The 24,291-nt window shown below is 38.7% G+C and overlaps 1 protein-coding gene across 1 annotated transcript in view; it reads right to left on the reverse strand.

Moving 5' to 3' along the window:
- Positions 1–24,040, reverse strand: part of LOC116462231 (cAMP-specific 3',5'-cyclic phosphodiesterase 4D) — an 810,743-nt gene extending 786,703 nt beyond the window's left edge. Inside the window, exon 1 of the mRNA XM_058433988.1 lies at positions 23,439–24,040. Coding sequence (XP_058289971.1) covers positions 23,439–23,701 — 263 coding nt within the window. The 5' untranslated portion in view covers positions 23,702–24,040. The remainder of the gene's footprint in view (positions 1–23,438) is intronic.
- Between the last annotated feature and the right edge of the window lie 251 nt (positions 24,041–24,291).

Consider the following 24,291-nt stretch of genomic DNA (forward strand, 5'->3'; position numbering starts at 1 on the left):
AAACTCATGATGAGGTCTATTAGAATCATAAAATCTTCTGAGAGGAAGCTATCTAGAGCCACCCTGCTTAAGAGATTTAAAAGCAGACAGATCAAAGCATGTGTCATTGAGAATCCTGCTGGTTGTCATGACAGAGGGGGTAAAATTGCAAACCCATTCAGTTGTATCCATTACTGCAATGACCTGGAATAGACTAGGATGATGAAAATGAAGGGTGAGTAGCATTGGGTCGTAATAAGAGTAATCACATGTCATGTGACAGTAGTATTGAATTTTTCTTTTGTACAGCAAAGACAGTGTTGTATTTTTTTCCTGGATAGCTATGGTAACAAGCTTTATTTCTGAATGCCTGATTTCCTGTCTATAGACCCACACATCTGAGTAATATGCCTATCCCAAACATTCATTATGGTATCAAGGATGAGTCAAAAAACAAGATGAACATAGGCCAAACAATTTTATGTGAAGGGTAAAATCTGTATTTCCATTGATTACCAAACTGAATTTTGTACAGGTAAAAAAGCAATGGTGTCACATAATCCTGCATCTTATTAGCTTTCACATCTCATGCTTTCTTTAATGAATATGGTGTTCAGATTATATGGTTAAGGAAAGAAGAGGCTAAAAATGCCTATATATCTAGCATGCTGAAAGAAAAAGTCTAGAATAGAAAGGTTCTCTTTTCAGGATAAGCCACTCTAGAAGTTAGAGCTTAGGACAATTTCTAGGGGAAAAATTCTTGGGTGATGCTGGTTATAACTCTATGCTCCGTGGAGCCTTCAAATGACTGTGTATTTCTTAGAATTCTCCCTTTAAAATATATTCCTCTTCAAATTGATGCTATACCTCTTTTAAATGGGCCACCCTGTATATTCTGAATGAGCTTTTTCCAGTAAAGAACTGTGTTGATGTAAATCTACGTTGGCAAGAGCGTCATCAGAGTCAGCTGGGAGTGACAGGCATGTTCTAGCCAATTCTGGACAGTGTTGAAATATGCTTCCCAGGCTGCAAGAGCAAATGCACAAAAGCAAGCCCACGTCTTGACAGGGGTGACGTGCTGATCAGCAAAGCCCTGGCTCTGTGAGAACATAAAATACACACCAGGAGCATTTCTTGAGGAGAAGCCAACCAATCAATCATAGCAAGAGCCACATAATCCTTACAGGTTAAAAGGTGCCAGAGCTTACCCTTTTCCTTAGGGCAAAAAAAAACAAAACAAAGTTCGCACATGTTGCTTGCAGGGCGCACTCCTAAGACACAGAAGATCATATTTCCTAATAACAGCCAGCCAGTACACCTAATATAAATATGCAAGCAGGGAGTAAGAACCAACAATTCAAACTCCAAAGAGAAAGCTATACGTTTCACATTTGTTTTATTAACGATTATGATAATGAAAATATTCCTGTATAAATGTTAAAACCTGGCATCATCTTGTAAAAGCATTTCATGCCAACACATAGAACCTATTTATTTAAGAAAAGCAATATCATTGTGATAATTATGTGTATAAACTGTTGTGACAAATGCAATATATATTTTTTTCAAAAATATTTTTCAGTTCTTCAATATCTAGGCTGAACATCATGTTCAAGAACAGAATTTTGTGTCCGATTCATGGAAAAAATGGCAATTTCATATCAGAAAATCTGTGCCAGGGCTATACATCTGCAAACTAGCAATTTCCCAATTGTTTTTCTTTATCTTCTGTCATCTGTCTCATTCTTGGAGCATACATATACGGCCAAGATGTGAGACTAATATGACTTTACCAGACAGGAATGTTGAAGTGAAGATGACTGGGCAGAACTGGCCAGTCTGGTACCCACCACCTCTCCCCTCCATTTCTATAAATGCAGTGAGGATGAATTACTGTTTCTGGAACTAATTAAATAGACCAAAGAAATTGGCCATCCCAGCAGAGGAGTTTGTGCTTGTCTGACTACACGGGCTTAAAACCAAGGTCCTTGTCTTGAATACACAACCATCACCACAGAAAGTCCAAGACTGCCAGGTCATTGCTCATCACCAGATGGTTCTGTAAATCCCCTACTCTGAAATCCCCAGCCTTCCCCAAATCCCGCAAACTCGCCAATGTGACTCCTAGCATTCAGTCTGTCATCAGCAAAATCTCCTATATGCTCCTGTATCTTCAGCATGTTCTCTGACTTTCCTGCACCATCTTGCTCTGACACTACTGGCTGCCCACTGAGGATATGGATTTACTTCAGCCCTTTGATGCAGTGGCTATTTTTCCTTCCACATGTTTGTACCTCCGCCCCTAATGAAGCAGGAGTCTTTCTCATTCTTCTCTGCTGCTTCCAGACCATGATCTCTTCCTTGCCCTAAAATGTCTTCGTAACTCACATCACTAATCTGCTCCCCTCCTATTCCAGTTTTCTACTGACCCCCAGGTCTCTCCTCTCAGTCTTTAAACATTTTAGCCCTGTCTCTCCCCAGCACAAACTCTTACATAACTCATAATGATCTTTTCCTCCCACGGTCTCTCAGTTTCTGGATCTCCCTTCAGATAATCTTATCTGAAACCTCCTTTCATTACCACAAGCAAGGCCTTGCCATGACAGATAACTGTGCCCCATAACCACTGTTAAGCATTTCTCCATACCTTCTATCTTTCTAGCTCATCCCCTCCAGTATTGACTCCAAAAATCTTCCAAACCCAATGAGTCCTCCAGTGCATTGACCTTAGAAGTTGTTCTGACCCTCACCAAACCTATGTCCCCTTTTCCTTAGTGAGCTTAGAGTAAATACGGCAGCATAATCACTTCTTTGCATATCCTTTTAAAACTCACGCTTCACTGAAATATCACACCTCGTTAAACCAACCTTTTTCAAACTGTGGTTGTTGTGGCCTAAGCAGTCAATGATAGTTGAGGAAAAACACAACCATGATGAATTTGAATTTGTAACTCCTGGCCTGAGGGGACTCCTTAGTGCAGTCTGGGAATTCCACATTTCTCTAGACAAAGCACTCTCTCCTCCCAGAGATGATGGATCATTTCACACCTTCTCTCTCCTCAAACCTCCAACATCTGTTCTCTATCTTTACATTGATGAGCTTATTATTTTATCACAAAATAGAAGGAATTAAGAGACACTTTTCATACACTCTGAAACCAGATCTATCAAGATACTGACCTTCTATACTCTCAGACTCTCCTACTCTTCTTTATCATTTATTGTGAGGACTGAGCAATCAGCACACCCATTAAGGGCAACTCCTTGGTTTGTGCACTGTCTGAACTTCTCCCCACCCCTTTTCCCCCAAAGCCTCCTCAAGAATATTGCTCCTGCAATTGTCCCCAATTTCTCATGATCAAATGTCCCCTTTCTACTGCTTCTTCCTCAAAACCATACAAACATAATACAATTGACAACACACCCTTTGCCCATATCTCATTTTTCTTCCTATCCCCTCCAACTGACTTTACAGCAAAACTCCAGGAGTTAGCAATTGTCACCACTTCTTTTCTCATCATCTCTTGAATCCATTTGACTTAGTCCTTTTATAAGGAGGCCTTCACCTCCAGATACTCACAATTTTGAGTAGTCCTCTCTCACACTGAACCAGGATTGGCACATGTGAGCAGAAGAATATGGCAGAGTAATAGTGTGTTGCTGCCAAGTCTGGGTCATAAAAGTCATTGTGGCTTCTACCTTGCACTCTCTTGAATCATTGACTCCTGTGCATGAGGTAATGCCATCCCATTACTGGGTATATACCCAAAGGATTATAAATTATGCTGCTATAAAGACACATGCACACGTATGTTTATTGCGGCACTATTCACAATAGCAAAGACTTGGAACCAACCCAAATGTCCAGCAATGATAGACTGGATTAAGAAAATATGGCACATATACACCATGGAATACTATGCAACCATAAAAACTGATGAGTTCATATCCTCTGTAGGGACATGGATGAAGCTGGAAACCATCATTCTCAGCAAACTATCACAAGGACAAAAAAAACAAACATTGCATGTTCTCACTTATAGGTGGGAATTGAATAATGAGAACACATGGACACAGGAAGGGGGACATCACACACCGGGGCCTGTTGTGGGGTGGAGGGAGCGGGGGAGGGATAGCATTAGGAGATATACCTCATGTAAATGATGAGTTAATGGGTGCAGCACACCAACATGGCACATGTATACATATGTAACAAACCTGCACGTTGTGCACGTGTACCCTAGAACTTAAAGTATATAAAAAAAAAAAAGAACACCCAGCCCTTTGGAGGAGCACAAACAGTGAGGAACTGAAGTCTTCTGCCAACAGCAAGGCTGCCTGCAGACAGCACCATCTTAGAAACTGATCTTCCAGCCCCAGATACGGCTTCAGATGACTATAGCCTTCACTGACAGCTTTAGTGCAATTTCTTCTAGGAACTTGAGTCAGAACCAGCCAGCTAAACTGCTCCCTGATTTCTCAGAAACTGTATGCAATAATAAATGCTTGTTGGTTTAAGCATTGGGGAAATTTGTTATATTCCACTCTAGTCAGTCCTGTATCATCACTACTCTACTGATCGACTTGTGTTGTATGCCACCAATTGGCTGCATGTTGCCAATGCAATGATCAATTCTCAGTTGTTATTTTAGTTGAGCAGTATCTGCCACAGTTTATCACTTTTTTGTTGTTGTTGTTGTTTGTTTGTTTTTGAGACAGAGTCTTGCTCTGTCGCCCAGGCTGGAGTGCAGTGGCACGATCTCAGCTCATTGCAACCTCTGCCTCCCGGGTTCAAGTGATGATTCTCCTGCCTCAGACTCCCCAAGTAGCTGGGATTACAGGCGCCTGCCACCACACCTGGCTGATTTTTGTAATTTTAATCGAGACAAGGTTTGGCCAGGCTGGTCTCAAACTCCTGACCTCAGGTGAGCCACCCAGAGTGCTGGGATTACAGCCGTGAGCTACCATGCCCAGCCACTTATTTCTTCCTGAAATACTGTTCATTTGGCCTCCAGATATCACTCTCAATTCTTCTTCAACCTCACTGGCCTCTCTGCTGAGTTTTCCTCATTTTCCTGATTTCTAGATTTTAAAGTGCCCCAACTGTCTCAGGTCTTTTCTCTATATATACTTGCTCCCTGGGTGATTCATCCAGACTTATCACTTTTAATACCACCTATATTTTAATAACTCTCAAGTGTTCATCTCAAGTGCTAATCTCTGCTCCAAACTTCAGACCCATACATTCAGTTATCTAAGTGATACCTCCATGCAGAAATCTAAGAAGCATTCCCAAAATAAATTTTTTAAAACTGAACTCCTGATCCACCTCCCCTAAAAATTCTCCTTCCACAATCTTCCTCAGCTTGACAGATGACAACTACATTCTACCTGTTGCTAAGTCCACAAACCTAAGAGTTATTCTTGATTCTTCTTTCTCACTCTTCACATCCAATGCATCCACAAATTCTATTGGCTGTGTCTTCAAATGGTAGACAGAATTATGACTTTTTTTTTTTTTTTTTTTTTTTTTTTTACCACTTTTACCTCTACTTCTCTAGTCCACACTGCCATTACATGTTACCTAGGTTACTTCAATAGTTTAGCTAGTCTCTGCTTCCATTTTCCCCACATCTATAGTTTTTACACAGGAGCGTGGATAGATTCTTCCAAAACTTGTGATAGGCTGTGCCCCTTCCTAACACAGACATTCCTACTACTAACACTTTTTGCTTCAATACATCACAGTCATCACCAAGGAATGACCCAAGTCTTTACTACAGGCTCAAAGCACTATGTGATCTGATGCCTTTCTGTGGCTCCTACCTCATTTTCTATAACTTTCTCCCCCTCCCTCAAATACGCCAATCACATACTTGCTCAGGGCCTTTGCACTTGGTACTTCTTCTGCCTGAAGTGTACTTCTCCTGGATAATCATATAGCTCGTTCGGTCATCTCTTTCAGATCTCTGCTGAAATGTCTTACGTACAACTCTGTAACTCCTTACTCTGACTTATTCTTCTATACTGCACTTGTCTTTCTTTGACCCACTGGAATATTTATTTGCATGTTGTCTTCTCCTTTACTAGAATATGTGCCCTTTAGCCTGGTGCAGTGGCTCATGCCTATAATCCCAGCATTTTGGGAGGCCGAGGCTGGAGAATGGCTTGAGCCCAGAAGTTTGAGACCAGCCTGGGCAACATAGTGAGACCCCCATCCCTACAAAAAATAAAGTTATCTAGGCCTGGTAGCATGTGCCCGTAGTCCCAGCTACCTGAGAGGTTGAGGTGGGAGGGTCTCTTGAGCCCAGAGATCAGGAGGTCAAGGCTTAGGTAAGCAGTGATCATGCCACTTTACTCTAGGCAGCCAGGGCAAAAAAGTGAGACCCTGTCTCAAAAAAATAATATATATATATATGCCCCAATGTAGGGAAGACTGTCTACTTCATTCAGTGCTCTATCTCCAGAAGAACAATAGGTACACAGAAAGCACTCAAATTACTTTTTGAATGTATGAAAAGAAAATAAGATATTTAGCTCCTGACTCTCACCTTGGTGAGCTAGTGATAAAATAGAGAAAATTACCTTCAGAGTAAGACGGTTTTCTGTGTCCAGCCCCTCAGAACTGCTAGATGTGTTCTAAGAATTGTGTACTTTTGCAATTCAGCAAGAAGGAAGGCACAGTCCTCACGTAAATAATGCTTCTGTTCTATGCATCGGAACACAAGTGCCACTAGTAGAATTAACACATCTGATTTGAATGAAAACAGCATTGTGTATTCTATTTCAGAAGGCTTATCTTGGGAAAAGTAGAAGAGCAGTAACTAGCTGAAAGATGGTATAGATTGGTCTAATTGAAGTGAGTCTCAGAGTCCAACTATTGAAAGAGCTCAGTGCACATACTTGTGGCTTAGCAAGCTTAGCATGGGGTAGGAACTCAAAATGTCACTTCCTGTTATATGGAGTGAAGCTGTTAGGAAAGATAACATCATCATGTTTCTTTTATACATATAAATCCCTGGTGTGTGTGTGTGTGTGTGTGTCTGTGTGTGTGTGTATGTGTGTTTGTGCGTGCATGAGAGAGAGTGAGTGAGTGAGAGCGAGAAAGAGAGAGACGTTAGCAATCCTTCAAAATCTGATTCCAACCTACCTTCCCTAGAGGCACTCACACTCACCTAAACCCCATGTAATCCCCGTATTTGTTCACACTATTCCCTTGGTGAGAAAACACCTCCTGTCACTTCCCCTCCTTCCATACTTCCCTCCAGTTCTCTCCCTGCTGAAATCCCCCACGTTTCACATTCACATCAAATTCCTTCCTAGGCCCCTCTCTCTTTGTAAAATGTGATAATAAAACTTAAACCTAATCAAGTTGCAGTGAATATTAAATGCGATTATCTAAGACGATGCTCAGTATGGTGCCTGGGACTTCTTTGTGACTATTCCATCTCACTCATGAGGTCTTAAGTGATTCCTGGTACCAGATACAATCTCTCCCTCCCATAAATTCCAACCACTGTTTATGCTTAGTTATGGCAACTATTGTTTTATGGTTGAGTGATCATATTCTATCACCTGTTAGATCATAATCCTTGAGAACAAAGACAATGTCCCAATAACATCTCATATAGTAATTTGTACAGTGTAGACAAGAGTATGTGAGTCAAATTAAGCTTCTAGATTTCAGTAGGCTCAGATCACCTGCACTGTTCTATCAACAGTATGTTTACATTTTATTTGAAAGTACTACTGTCTTTCAAGAGGCCTTTTTGTTAACTATATCATTTGAACTTTTAAATAATTTTATGAAACATATATAAATTAGTAATAGTTCCACCTACAGATGAACTTAATTGTGATTGGTGGAATTTAAATAACCCTAGGATCCCACAGTGAGTAGCAGAGTTGGACTATGCAATAGATTTCTGAACCTCTTTGTATATCACAGGACTGTGCTAGGTGCTAGGGATACACCTGTGAATGAGGTAGAACTGGTTCTCTCCTTCACAAAGTTTATTCCCTAGGGCAGTAGTTCTCAACTGAAAACAATCCCTTGTCCCCTGTAAGGGAAAACTGGCAGTGCTTGGAGACATTTTGAATTTTTACCTCATGGTGGAAATTAATGTCATCTAGTGGGCAGTGGCCAGGGATGTTCTTAACCTCCTACAATGCACAGGACGGCCCCCACCACAAAGCATCATTCTGGCCCAGTCATCAGTTCTGCTGGGGCTGAGCAACCCTGCTCTAGATTCGGCTTCAAAACGAAGGATGTGAAGTATCCATAGGACACAATAACACACAGGGTTGTAGAGACAGGTGCGAAACTGATGACAGATGCTTAGATGCCACGTTAAGGAGTGTGAACTTTATCCTACAGAGCAGGGATTGGCAAATTATGGTCAGTGGACAAAATTCAGCCTATTCGTTTTTCCAAATAAAGCTTTATTGGAACATACTAATGTCCATTAGTATATTTGTGGCTTCTTTTGCACTACCGTGGTAGGGTTGAATAGTTGCCCCAGAGACCACAGGGTCCACAAAGCCTACACTATTTATTTTCTGGCCCTTTTGCTCACCTCTGCTATAGACAGTGGTGGGCAATCAAAGCAGAACTGTAGGATAATTAATGAGACAGTATAAGTAGGACATCCTTAATGGGAAGGGGCTAGTGGCACAAAGACAAGTTAGAATGTTATTGAAATAGATCAAACACAAATCTAAGTATTAAAATACCTGGTGGTATTGGGAGAGAACAGAACAGCAAGAGATAGTAGATGAAATAATCCACAGGCCTAGGCAGAAGGAGGGCAAGGCAGAAGTCAAAGATGATTTTTTCTGGTTCTTTGGGAAGATAATGGCCAGATAAACAAAAGGAGAAAAATCCACAAGTGGGGCACAGTAAGCTTGGTTTTGCACATGTCAAATTTAAAGTAAGAGTAGATCTTCCACGTGGAAATGTCCAGAGGAGGCATATGGAACTTGAGCCTGGGAAATGCGGTTTAAGAGTAGGGTTTTGTTAAAAGAGCTGACAGTTGGAATTGAACAGAGGAGAGACACTTGTGGTGCAGGGGACATACTGAATAATGTCAAAGGAATAACTGTGGAACTGGGGGTACTTTGAATTAAGGTGCTGGAAACAGAGACAATGAAAAAAAAAGGCAGATCTCATAGGAATAAAGTTAATCCAGTGAATGAGACAGTATCAACAAGGAGAGGTGAGCATCGATTTCAAATGCTAATAATTTTTTGCCATGACTAATACTGTGCATATCAGTAAGTGACTTTAAATGCAAAGGCAAAGCTGCTTTAAGTTTGTTTGTGTATGTACGTGCTCATTTGCAAAAAACAACTCTCAAGATGAACGTAAGATAATGTTTCTCTTTAATTTATAGCTGGTCCAACTCTGACTTTTCTTGAAACTTATATTTTTTTACTTCAATGCATATCATTGTCTTCTGAAGTTTCATCAACAGTGTAAAATGAGGAGCTTATGAATCAAGATGTTCTTTTAAGGTCGGGTGCAGTGGCTCATGCCTGTAATTCCAGTACTTTGGGAAGCTGAGACAGGCAGATCACTTGAGGTCAGGAGTTCGAGACCAGCCTGGCAAACATGGTGAAACCCCCTCTCTTCTAAAAATACAAAAATTAGCCGGGTAGGGTGGCGTGTGCCTGTAATCCTAGCTACTCAGGAGGCTGAGGCAGGAAAATTGCTTGAACCCAGGAGGCAGAGGTTGCAGTGAGCTGAGATCGTGCCATTGCACTCCAGCCTGGGCAACAGAATGAGACTGTCTAAAAAGATATCCCTTTAAGACAGTTTCTCAACGTATGGCTTCCACATCACCTGTAGGGCTTACAAAGTTGACTTCTTGGGTATCACATCAGACTTATTGTGGGTGCAGGGCGGGCTTCACAGGTGTGACCCGTGAAGTTGTACAGGATCCTACTCTCAGAAGGGCCTTGTGCTGGATTGAATGCAGTGCTGTTGACCTCATGAAATTTGTAATATTTATTTGCGTAAGGGACCCTGTATTTTCACTTTACCTGGGCCCTACAAATTATGTAGCCAGTGCTGTGTGAGCATTCTAGCATGGAAAAAAATGAGTTTACAGAATAAAAAAGATTACAGAGTAGAAAAATTTGGTTCCTTACTTAGCTCTCATTTATTTGCATTGAGATATACTTTTAAAACACCCATGTTTACACTCTTTGGAAGTAAAACTTGGAATCTACCATTGGCAGGTATAGAATTTTCCATGGAACAGTCCTATTTTTTTTTTTTTTTTTTTTTTTTTTTTTTTTTGCATCTGTGCAGCTACCAGGTAGGAACTTAATAATTGCAGTGCGGGAAAGTAGAGTACCAACATACTTTCTGCTTATGGATTAGCATCACCCAATCCAAGTTCAGTGTTTACCTACAACTAAGGGATTGAGAACAGAAGAACTTCTGCAAGAACAAATGTCCCCCTTCCTATGGTGGAAGTATCAGTGGTTCAGGTTGGTATATTAGACGGTTTGAGGTTGTATAAAGATGGTGTTTGGCATAGCTGATGTGGCTTATTGAATTTTAAAATCTTGAATTAAATAAGGAGAAGGTTATTTCCTTTCCAAATCCCTTTCAGTCATTCTTATTACCTTAAGAAGAAAGACTTAATTGTGGTCTTTCATATGTCTATATTATTTGCTAAATGCCGTTTTAAACAGAGAACAGACCTCGGGCTCAGAGTCTTTGGAAGGTCATGGTTATCTAGCTAAACTTGAATCTATTTTGCCTTGTTTATTGTATATTTTTTCAATTATCTTCTATGCATAATAAATGATGCTAGTTCCAAATTACAGTAATATACAAAGCTTTATTTTTAAACATATAGACTTTTAAATAAAAATGTAAGTCTACTAAAAATATTGAATGCAAACAGTACAGATGGCCCACAGTTGCACCTAAAATTGTGAAGGTGATTCAAGAATGATCAATGTGTTAATGAAGCTGCTATTGTTATTAGTAAGAGGGCTTTATTAAAGGAAGCCTGGTTCTATTCAGAGGAGAACTGTAGAAATCAGCCTTATGTGTTATCAGCCTGCAATTCATATATATTTTAGTTATTAGTATCCGTAAATCATACACTGTTCTATTTGGCACTCACTCAATAGAAGGTCATAAAAAAAAAATCACACTGCATAAAATAAAGCAAAGTAAAACAAATACTATTAACCTAAAGAAGGCAAACAAGCAGGAATGATAATCCAAGTAATCTTAAGTCAGAAAGTTGCTTACTTCAAAAGGTCAACAATACACACTTCACCATTTATAAATGTGAAATTAGCCATGTAAGAAAATGAAAAAAAAAAAAAAACTGGTACCCTACTAATAATAATATAAAGAGGAAGCTACTTTATTTTAATAATAGCTAATTTAATCAGAGGGTTATCTCAAAAGGGTAATGGGAAAAAATTGGTCTGAAATTACTGCAATTTAAAAATGATATATATAATATTTAACTGTATAAAAATATTTACATTAAAATAATATTTCTATGCTAAAGCTCTTCAGAAAGGTTTTCTATTATTTAATTTTAGTTCTTCTGAAGATCTACTTTGGAAAAATGGTACTCAATTGCTGCCAGTTAAAATTTCTCCAAATTAAAACACTGAAAATGAAACTATGAAGGGTGTTTTTTTTTTGTTTTTTGTTTTTTGTTTTTTTTTTTCAAATTTCTCCTCAAAATCTTGACATTTCTTTTGTAAGCTTAGGTCTTGATATATAATTTAACTGTTACAAATTCTAAAAGATAAGGATTAGTCATCAGAATTTAACAAGCTAGTTATTCAGTAATTTCCCAAGAATCATAGATACATTTACACAGATTTTTTTCAGAAATATAATAGGCATAAATAATTTTCAAAGTATAAGCTAAATATTAAAATGCATGTATTTGACAAATTGTGACAGAATAATAAGATACAGAATCATTCTTATACACCAAAGCCAACTATACCAATCTATGTGCATATAAACCCAGAACACACACACACACACACACACACACACTGAGTCATGGTGACAAAGTCCACACAAATGGTTAATCATTGAGTTCAAAGTTTCTTTCCACTATGGCAATCAAAACCAACATCACCAGGACTTCTAGTCTGGAAGGGTATGGATCCCCCTGAGTGTTCAGCATAAAAGGCACAGCAACAGCAGGTATGTTTCTCAATCGATCAAAAAACAACTATTTATTGAATGTATATTATACAGGTGGCACTTGCACCTTCACAGTGGATACGACTGATGAATGTGGAGGTTCTTACTTTTTTTTTTTTTTTTGAGAAGGCATCTCCTCTGTTGTGCAATGGTGCAATCTCAGCTCAATGCAACCTCTGCCTCCCAGGTTCAAGTGATTCTCCTGCCTCAGCCTCCCGAGTAGCTGGGATTACAGGCATGCACAACCACGCCCAGCTAATTTTTGTATTTTTAGTAGAGACGAGGTTTCACCATGTTGAACAGGCTGGTCTCAAACTCCTGACCTCAAGTGATCCACGTGCCTCAGCCTCCCAAAGTGCTGGGATTACAGGCATGAACCACCGCACCCGGCCGGTTCTTACTTTTTAGGAACTTACAGTCCAGCTACATATTTGAAATACAGACATAAACTAGAAGACAGCATAACATAGAAAATGACAAATAAATGTCAACACATTCAGTCTGAGAGCCCAAGGAAAGAAAGACTGCACCCAATGAAGGTAGGTAGTTTCGGCCCTGTATACATTTGCTTACAAAAACCAAAAGTCAGACCACCAACTCAAATGTTTCCACTTTGTTTGCTCTTATTAAGGCTTACACTTTTTAAATAATATATTGAATCAAAGAAAACAATCTCTGAAACACTATTTTTGACAAGAAAGACAACAACATTAGCTTCTAGTCCCAGAGATATTTCCATTCTAAAAGGAAATATCTCAAGTCAAAAGGACTATTCTATAATGTGGAATTTGGCATGAAGGCTGGCAAAGTGGAAATGGAAGGATATTGTTTTGAGGTAAGATGGGTCTTGGTCCTCCCCGATCTGGCCACCTAGATCACTCAAATAGAGCCTGTGAGTCAGGCCAGATCTTGTTACCAAGCAGTTTGCTGCTCTGTTGCTTAGTGACTTGAACCAGCCGGCCATCTTTCCCAGCTGGCTTTTCTAGAGTCAAACCTTAATAGATTTCTGACTTGATCTTTCTCCTTAGAGCTCAAGTCTTTTATTTTTTCTTTCCCTGAATGATTGACTATAAAATTATTCTCTGGTTGGCTTTGTTTTTACACCTCTTATGTAAAAACAACCCTGAATCAAATGTTCTCCATTGACCCCTTTTCACCAAGGACATATATTTCTCCTACACACACATAATTTTATAAGAATATTTTTATAAGGATGTCAACTTCTATACAAGCTACATATGTAAACTAATAAACTGAGATTCCACACCAGAAAAGGGCTCGGTCTCTACCTTTCTGTTAACTACTATTTTGTAAAATCTTTGAATATTCATTGTTATAACTTCAATATACATGCAGGGTAGGGTAATAAATGTGAATGTGATTCTTAGCCCAAAGGAAGGTAATGCTGAAAGAAAGAACACAGGAAGGAGAGTTAGGAAGACTTGGTTCAAGTTTTAATGCTATTGGTTTCATAGCTGTTTAGCTGAAAGATCTTGGTTATGTAAGAACTTTTTCTGGGCCTCAGCAGCTGCATATGTAAAGTACAGTTAGTAATACTTACATCCGACCTTGGTTGTTTTAAGGGGTTAATGTACACAAAGTACCTGACACATGGCAGGAGCTAAATCATTGACGTTTATGTTATAATTAAGGTTATAAAGCTATATTATTATGAACCTAAGTTTTTTTATTCCAAAATGAAATCATGTAATTTCTTCTCACGTCAACTTTTCAAGATCTCCTTTTGAAAATACGTGCCTCAGGCCGGGCGCGGTGGCTCACGCTTGTAATCCCAGCACTTTGGGAGGCCGAGGCGGGCGGATCACGAGGTCAGGAGATCGAGACCACGGTGAAACCCCATCTCTACTAAAAAAAAAAAATACAAAAAATTAGCCGGGCGTGGTAGCAGGCGCCTGTAGTCCCAGCTATTCGGAGAGGCTGAGGCAGGAGAATGGCGTGAACCAGGGAGGCGGAGCTTGCAGTGAGCCAAGATTGCGCCACTGCACTCCAGCCTGGGCGACAGAGCAAGACTCCGTCTCAAAAAAAAAAAAAGAAAATACGTGCCTCATCTGAAATACTTGGTGAGTATTTATATCCTTAAAACTGCACATAAAATGATTTTTCTTTTTGCTTATTTACAGTAGAAGAGACTGATGTGTTAAGATGGTATAAAATTGAAGTCTAGTAAAAGAGAGTTTTAAATTAGAATCTTTACAGTGATCTATACATTTCCCTATTTGTTACCTAAAATTACGCCTTTCAGATGGTGGCCTAATGTAAATACCACCAATACCTTCATTCTGAAGGCCCTGAAGCCTATTTATGAGTCATAGAATTATTAAATAATTCTGTTTCCTGTTTTTACCCATGTAGCATCTACCTTACTCTTACAGCAGCAAGTTGGAACTTGTTTCTAATTGCTTATCTTAAATAGACTGTAGTTTGTTATCACTTTGTAAATTTAATTAGTCATTACTTTTTACCTGTAAATGCCAAATGCCTTTATAACCGTATGACTTATTAATAGAGTCTCCAAGTCAAAAAGGTTGAATAACTAAGGTCAAGTATCAAACGGCCAGAAGACCTGGAAATACGTGGTTTCAATATACTGAATGAATCCCAGCTTTAAAAACATGATTTTTTAAAAAGCAAAACCATTAAAAAAGACATAATTTTGCTACATTAGAGATAGTAAAGCTACTTCCTGAAAGTGCTACTTGAAGAACAAATTTGGTAGCTTCCTATCTAAGAAAAAAAAAAGTGCTGAAACTCCTTTAGTTATCTGAACACATAGGAGCTTTTTCAATTATAAAGAAATTTACACAAAGAATAATTTTTAAAAAATCAAAGCCATGATTTACATTATTTTAATGAACTACTTTGAGATTCAAGTTTTTATTTTCTTCTTATCAACATTTCTGCCAAGTTTGCAAGACCGTGTCTTCTTAAGAAGAGATTTTACCATCAGTAGCAATGGCTTCAGCTTGTACAAACAGGCTTCACATCTTTTCTCTTTAAGATAAATGTCAATGGTGCTGGGAAGTACACAGGAGTAATAAGCTGCAAGGTTATCCAAGGTTTTCTTCACTTTTTTCTCAATGCCAATTGTCATAATGTAATCCCTGTAATTCCTTAAACATGACAAGCCAATCGGCATGTTCTTTAAAAGGAAAATCTTCCTCAAGTCTTTTGATTTTGTGGAAAGCCAACTATGCCTTTCAAATGGTACAGACACCCTCAACTTGCAGCGCCTCCACCTCTCATGATTCCCACAGAGGGTAACAGCTCCTTATACCACAGACATGGCTGAAGGTTAGGGCTGACTGGTCTTCCCCAAACATTCCAGCAGCACTTCCTGGTGTGCTTCTCAGATATTTCCCCCAGAAACTTGCTCCCCACCTTCTGGTATTACACTTTGCCTACAGCCCTCCTCTGAGTTCTTAGCTCCCAGGAGACTGGCAGCAATGTTCTTCTCTGGGTATTTTTACCGTAAGAGACAGAGAAAAGATAACCTTAAAGCTAAGTAGGGCAGAAGTAAGAGAGATGGACGAGGGAGAAAGAGACCTCAAAGAGAAATCACTAAATAATGGCTTTGAAAATCTACTCAGTTGTTTGTGTGTGTATATGTGTATTTTTACTCTACAAACTCTAAGTGGCTGTATTTCTCTTTTATAGGTGACAAATGGTTTATTTCCCCTTCTGTGACTTACAAATTTATAATATATTTCTCTCTTAACAACCATAAAAACAACTACAGTTCCTGAAGAAATAATGACTCAGAAAGCAAATGTTTACTTTTAAATATGAGCAACTTTATATCTAATGCCAATGCCTGATAGAGAGAAATTTATAGTAAACAAAAAATATGGCCAAAATCACTTATTTAGCTTCCTAAACACATTTAAGATTTATTAAAAGTCTCCTAAAAGGCCTTTTGAAAGTCCACCTAAAGAAATTATTTTGTTGTAAAGATTGTTACTAAGTACTTCTTCTACTCTTGGATATGTTTTAATTAAAAATACATATGTGTACACAAGAATTATTAAAATAATACATTTGAGTATTACCTAGTTACCATGATTCCTAAAGATATCCTACTGCCTAATTTCACTTATATACACGCTGGAACATTTTCCTCCATTCGGTGCATCGAGCACAGTATAAACTGACAATGTTTTCATCTAGTCCTTAATCAGGAATATAATCCCCATGAAATTACTTATATTAGAAAACTGTATTTGGTTTTAATTATATTTGGAATTAAAAATGTTTTTGAGAGATATATCGTAAATAACAAACCTGATGCATCTTAGTGAATGCTACCCATGAATATTAGTTTTTAATCATTAATGTTTTCAAAGTAGCTTGAAAATATTTCACTATATAGCCTAAATTGACTGTTAAATTCAGGAAATTACATCTTCATTTCCATTATAGTAAAATGACTCAATGTTTTTCATTGTGACATTCACTTAGATTGGAGTGTGATACTGACAGCTATAGTAACAATATTTTAAGAGTATAAACAGTTGGGTTTTTAGAGGCAAATTGACATAGAGTTGTGCATTGCTTATTCTAAGTTCTGAGAAATGTGTCATTAGGCAATTTCATCATTGTGCAGACACGTTAGAGTGTACTTACACAAACGTAGATGGTATAGCCTATTATACCTAGGCTATATGGCATAGCCCATTGCTCCTAGCCTACAAACCTGTACAGCATGTTATTCTACTGACTATTGTGGGCAAGCATAACACAATGGTTAAGTATTTGTATATCTAAACATAGACAAGGTACAGTTAAAAATACAGTATAAAAGATAAAAAATGATATACTTGTATGGGGCACTGACCATGAATGGAGCTTACAGGACTGGAAGGTGCTCTGGGCGACTCAGTGAGTGAGTGGTGGGTGAATGTGAAGGCCTAGGACATTTCCACACACTATTATAGACTTTATAAACACTGTACACTTAGGTACACTTAATTTATAAATATTTTTATTTGTTTGATATAAGTTAATTTTGGTTACTGTAACTTTTTACTTTATACAACTCTTAATTTTCTTTTAATTTTTTGGCTCTTTTGTAATAACACTTAACTTAAAACACTAACATTATACAGCTGCACAAAAATATTTTCTTTATATCTTTATTCTATAAGCTTTTATTTTTAATTTTTTTTTTTTTACTTTTTAAATATTTTTGTTAGAAACTAAGACACAAACACACATTAGCCTAGGCTCACACAAGGACAGGATCATCAGTATCACTATCTTCCTCCTCTGTCTCTTGTCCCACTGGAAGGTCTTCTGGGGCAATAACATGCATGGAGCTGTCATCTCCTATGAGAACAATGCCCTCTTCTAGATACCTCCTGAGGGACCTACCTGAGGCTGTTTTATAGTTAACTTTTGTATATAAGTAGGAGGAGTACTCTTTAAAATAATGATAAAATACATAAATACATAAACCAGCAACATAGTTATTATTAAGTGTAATACATAACTATATATGCTATACGTTTATAGGACTGATAGCACGGTAGGTTTGTTCACACCAGCATGCCCACAAACACAAGAGTAATGCATTGTGCTATGACTTCACTAGGTGATTGGAATTTTTCTGGTCCGTTATAATATTATGGGACCACCATCATATATGCAGTCCATCATTGACTGAAATGCTATTACATGTGTGTACTGTTGAGCATTTTAAAAAATGATCCAGGTACATATATATATATGTGTGTGTATATATGTAGGTCTATATATATATATATATATATATATATGTGTGTGTGTATGTGTGTGTGTGTATATATATAGGTATACAGGTATATATATGTATATAGGTACATATATGTATATATGTATACATATACACACATATTTTATATATATATATTCACAACTAAATTCCTATACTATGTACTAAAAAAGAGCAAGCTGCTCAAGGACATATATATATATACACACACACACATATATATGTATATGAATAAATAAAAATACACATTGCTTGCTCTTTCTTATTTTATAGTATGGCATATTATGGTAGATATATATACATGTATCATCTCTATATATAAAATGGTAAACACACAAACAGGACACATACATATGAAGTTAAAAGATAATGACATTCAAGGAAGAACACACTGCCTTCAGGATCCTCTGGGAAGGAAGAAGAATAGGATGGGTGATAGCTTTAGACATTCTCTGTAACATTTTATTCTTAAGAAAATAAAAGAACTGATGCAAACAATGACAAAATTTTGACATTTTAAAAATCTGAGTCATGGATATATAGATGTGTATTATAAAAATATGAAAAAATTATAACTTAAGTGATTATAATACTAAATTACTTTTTAAAATAATATGTGAAGATAACAGGTTTTATGATTTAAATATGACTAAACAGCAACTTTTAAGTTCCCAAAGACCGAAAACCAGCATTTCTACCTTGTTCTTCTAAAACTTTATTTAGGCCTTACACCCCAAAACTGTGCTTAAAATTCAATGAGGAGAAAAGCCTGAAGAATATGAAGAACTTCCTGATTTCAATTTTCCTGAAATAAACTAGTACTGGAAGTTAAGTTTTCTTCACCAGAGATTCCACTGACTTTGTAGTTCCTGCTGATGATAGAGGGAATCCCCTACCAGATGAAATCTGAGTCATGTGTATAATCACTAGAACTACAAGGTATTACATGTTAAGTAAAAGCAGTCAAACAGATTAGTGAAAAGCAGAGACACAAGAGAGTTCTAATCCTAACAGATAGTGCCAGACCAAAACCAGTGCTCAACACATACTAGCTAGTGATAAAACTATTACTAATAAGTATTGAGAGTATCAGAGACAAGAGGCGCAATAGAAATCTGTTCCTTGAAAGAAGGAACAGATTACTTCCAGTTGGGAGAACTGGAGGAACCTTTTAGGAAAACCAGGAATTTGAAAGATGTATTTTTGCAGTGGGCAGAGAAGAGACACCAAACCCCACAGTTCTGCCTCAGTAGTATCTCTCCTTTCTGCCTTCTCCTTTCCTACAGTAATAAAACTGACATATACTCGTTTCTTTCAACTCTTGTCTCTTCACTTCACTCTAATTCATCCACAAATGACTGACAGAGTAATCATCTAGAAATTTAAACATGATCATAAAGGTTCATGCAGACCAAGGCTGGAATAATGGACATAGAGTGCATAATAAAAAAAAAAAAATACTAGCTTATAATGACACCCACTAAGGGTCCAGCCCTGTGCAACCACTTAATTTACACATAATTGTACTTAATTAAACCACAACTCCCAATAGATACTATTCCCAGAAAACTGAGTAACGGGGAAACTGAAGCACATGTTAAGTAACTTGACCAAAGTCACCCAATTACTAAATGCAAAGTAAGAATTTAAGTTTAGTCTCTTTTCTAACTGCTTTGGTGCTGAGTGACACAGCACCTAGAGTATGGTGTCCATTCAGTAGCTCTTCTTTAAATGGATATGAAAACCCAAGAGAAGTCTAGACAAAAACTACCTGGTAAATATAGCATATAGAAATGAAATAACAGGATGTTTACTTAAGAAAAGAGAAGTCCCTTTTTTTTTTTTTTTTTTTTTTTTTTTTGAGACAGAGTCTCGCTCTGTCACCCAGGCTGGAGTGCAGTGGCACAATCATGGGTCACTGCAACCTCCGCCTCCTGAGTTCAAGTGATTCTCGTGACTCAGCCTCCTGTGGAGCTGGGATTACAGGGACGCATCACCATGCCTGGCTAATTTTTTGTATTTTTAGTAGAGACGGCGTTTCACCATGTTGCCCAGGCTGGTCTCGAACTCCTGAGCTCAGGGACTCTGCCCTCCTCAGCCTCCCAAAGTGCTAGGATTATAGGCATGAGCCACCATGCTTAGCCCAAGAGAAGTCTTTTTTAAGAGCATGAGAACACTAAAATATTGATTAATGAATTTGTTTAGCAGACGTTTATTAAGCTTCCACCATTGACCAGCCATCATGCCAAGCATGGGTATACCAAGATGAATGAACAGGGCCCTGGTTCTCTGGTGGGTTACTCCAAGCCACTTGCCTTAGGGCTTCATAATGGAAGGGAGCAAAAATTCAAGCTGTAGGATTCCCAGAGCAGGTCTTGGATCCATGGATAACAGTTACAGGGAAGGAGACTTCTACTGTTTAGAAGCAAGGTCTTTCCAATCAACAGCCCTGTCAAACCACAGAAGTGCTTCTGTATAATCTTCATCAAGGAGGTTTGACAAGAGGTTCAAGGACTTGTTATTATAGATGTTATTCTAAGAATTCAACCATGGCATATGTTATTACAGATGTTATCCTAAGAATTCAACCATGGCATAGAGGGTAAATCAGTAGACCTTAACATACTATATAACCAAGATAGGTTAGCCACCAGCACTATTTTACCTTATGCCTTGGAACAGAGCTATGTTTCTCAGCCTCCTTTGCAGTTAGATGTGGCCACAGAACTGAGTTCCAGCCAGAAGAATATGAGTATAAGTGACATGTGCACTTCTAGGCCTGCCTCATAAAAGCTCACACATGCCATCCTCTTTCATGGTCTTTCTCCTGATTCATCTGAGCCTGGCAACCTTGGGAATCACAAGTTGCAAATAATGGAACCACATGATGGTAGAATTCCAGGTCCCCGAGGCACCCAGTGGCTAGGGCAGGCTGCCTCCCCACAAAAAGCAGAAGCAAGAAATAAAAATTCACATTGTCAATCCAATGAGATTTGCAGAATATTCTGTAGAACAGCAAGATTATCTTAGCTAAAACAGATGCCTTCCAATATTATTGATTTATTCTACCATGGTATAAATTACTGGAAACCAACAAATGGTTCTTGCTCAACTTTGTAATAATTAGGTACAGAATAAACATGTTAGACTCAGTAGGCATTAAATGTATGCATAGCGAATGGAGGGGAATACCAGGAGCAGGAAACCAACACTGTGAGGCAGAACACTGTAGTAGCAACAAATTAGATACAAATATATTTACATTTATATTTATGTCAGAACAACTCGAAACGTATTTTCAAAATTCTCCATAGTGCTTAGTACAAACTGTGAAAGCACAAATGAGATTTTTGTCAAAAGATGCCTGTGGATATTATGAACCTCTTGGGGCTCATTCAACCAATATGGAAAACTTGAGATACTCTTTCCAACTCCCTTGCCTGATGGACTAAAAGTCCATAGGGGAAACTGCTTCCTTCTGAGTTACTGAAAATCGATACCACGATTTTTATTTCTGGTTTCCATTGCTCTCTTTATGCTTTTCTTACTGGGCTGTGACCTGATACACTAAAATGAAATATTGATAGAAATTGTGCTCATGAAGTTTTTCTAAACAGCACCAGAAAAGGAAGTGCCAGAAACGTCAGAAGAAAGCCTATTTTCACGGGATTTCCTGCCTTCCTTACATCCCAACATGTCTAAATAGTTCAGATAACCTCCAGCTGAACTCTAGGTTGCTCCACTCAGACTGAAATCAAACAGCTGAGTTGAGGGCCACTCATTCAGCAATAGGTGCAATTTAGACTGAAATCAAACAGCTGAGTTGAGGGCCACTCATTCAGCAATAGGTGAAATTTAGGAACTGCAGTGATAAAGCAGCGCAACCAAAAAGGACACTGGACACGGAAATTCTGGTCCTGGCTCTGTAGGAAGTCATGCCAGCTCTCCTGCTCTGGCACCCGATGCCTGGCCTTGGGCCAACCTTCTCCTTCAGTGCATCTCCCAGTGTTTATTCATACCTTTCTTTTATTCACTGCTTGTTGCTCACAATTTTTTCCAAAAAAAAAAATCTTCCTCAAAGAGAAGCCATCATTTCCCAATAATTTATTTAAGACAGAAAAAGTCAATGTTTGTCTCACTCCTCTTATGGCCATTATATCTACCAAACTCAGAAATGCCATCTAGGTGTTGAAATCTTGGGGACAATAAGAACACTTTGCCAATCAGAGATCTAGCTACTTAAAACCAAATTTTTGAGGTTGGTCATGTCTTTGGGCGTGACATGCCTTTTTTATTTCCTTTGTCATTGACTTTCATCTATAACATTAATGCATTCCTGAGCATGGTCTTGTCACTAGTTTAGATTTTAATTCCTTTTACTTTTTGCTGCTTTCCTTCTAAAAGCCTCGTTTCTGCTTTTTTTTCCTCCCATTGCAAACGTACGTACTGTTTAGTTAGTTATGGCAAAACTGTATAAAAATTATTTAGTCATACAGTTTCTCAACTAACACACTCATTCTTGTTTTATCATAATTTATACTCATCTTATCAAAATGTAGATGTAATGTATAGAACCTACTACTACCTGAAATTAACTAAGTGTGTAACATAGACCCTAGTACTCGGACTCACTGATCAGAGCTTGGAATGGCCTCTACTCAGGCAGAAACTCCAAATACTCCAAATAAGCTCACATGATGGTCTGTTTTAATATTTCGGTTTTTCTTCTTCTGTTTTTTCAAGAGCAGGAAAAGATCACGAATTCTCCAGAAAAACACATGGAAGCATATGCATGAAACAAATTCACCCATTATAAGGAAGATAAAAATATTCACAAAGAAAATAAAAAGATTGGCAAAATATTCTAACAATCCAAATTCAAAGAACACAACAATACCACCAAGTACCAGCCTGCAACTTTCCGCGTAGAATTCCTAATCCCTTTCTTCTGTCCTTTGGAAAGGCATGTTTAAGATTATGCATACTGTATATCAAAGTCAGGAGTGAGGAAGGGCTTTATGAAGACACACCATTACACACACACTATACGTGTCTCTGTTCAAGTGGGGATCACGCAGAAAATAGAGCAAACTATGATTTTCCTCCCCTCATTTCTGGTCCTTTCTTTCCTCAGCTGTTGGGGAACCTGGCGGGGAAATTAGTTTAAGGAATCAAAGAAACGCCACCACCTACGTATGGGAACAAAACTGCATTCTCATTTGACATCTGGCATCCAATTTTCTTGTAGGAACTTGCAATAGGAATTGAACTTTGAGAACCACCCACCTCAACCACTCCTAGTACCAGTCTCCAGGATTCTTGCCCTGACTTGGACATTTGTGGGATTTATGGTTAAGAGAGATTACTTGGCCATAAATCCCCGGTGAGGAATGATGATGGTCCTCCCTCCCTACCCGCAAAATTAAAGGCGCGAGAGCAGGAATCCCTCAAGGGAAACGGCCACCATTTCTGCGTGGTCTGCGCAAACCTTACCATGTATGTGCCACCGTGAAACGCCGCTGTTTGGGGATGTTGCTGCTGAGAAGCATTCTGCGCAGAAGCCTGGGGGAATTTCTCGGAGAGATCACTGGAGAGAGCTTGGGAGAAACCGATTTCCTCGCTGTCTTGGACTTCTCATGCTGCAACAGGTTTTCTCGCAAGGATTTCACAAGGTCTTCGTTCAGCCACGGGTTTGGACAATGCGGATTATCCACTTCAGGTACTGTTAAGGTGTCCGGGCTTGTCTGCTGAGCCATTTTCCTGGTCAACTTTGTACAGTTGGCAAGAATCCAGGGCAACGTGGTTCCCTCGCTCACGGTCCGGGAAATGTCCAGGGAAGCAGGTCGGAGCCTGCTGCTGTTAGTGCATTCAGTCGCCTGCCTCAGTCTCTCTGGAGAGCCTGGGGCTGGGTGCAGCGGAGGCGAGCGCACTCCTCCGCGGAAGCGTATTAAACGTCACCCCTCCTCTCCCAAGCCCCTGCCAAAGATCACTGACAAGCTTGCATAGCAAATGAACAAGGGGGGAAAGCACCGCGCTCGCACGGCTTTGTCCGTGATACAAAGCAGCCTGTTAAACTATTGGAACTAATGCGCCGCAGCTGCGCCAGTGACTTCTGCTGCTTATGTACATAAAAAGTCCTGGGGGGAGGGCTTAACCATCAGATGCCTGCTGCTGGGTTGTTTGGCTAGTCTTTCCATTTGCTTATTCCTGAATCCAAAGGAAAGAAAAACTTTGAACTTGACCTTCCTCTCCCGCAGGGCTATTTATCTCCCTACAGTCCACGTTCATAAAAGAAAAATGCCAATCCTTTGTTTTTTTCTCTTTTTTTTAATAAGGGAAAAATAAA

The sequence above is a fragment of the Hylobates moloch genome, unplaced genomic scaffold (assembly GCF_009828535.3).
Source record: "Hylobates moloch isolate HMO894 unplaced genomic scaffold, HMol_V3 SCAFFOLD_23, whole genome shotgun sequence".
In the NCBI taxonomy this organism is placed as follows: domain Eukaryota; kingdom Metazoa; phylum Chordata; class Mammalia; order Primates; family Hylobatidae; genus Hylobates; species Hylobates moloch.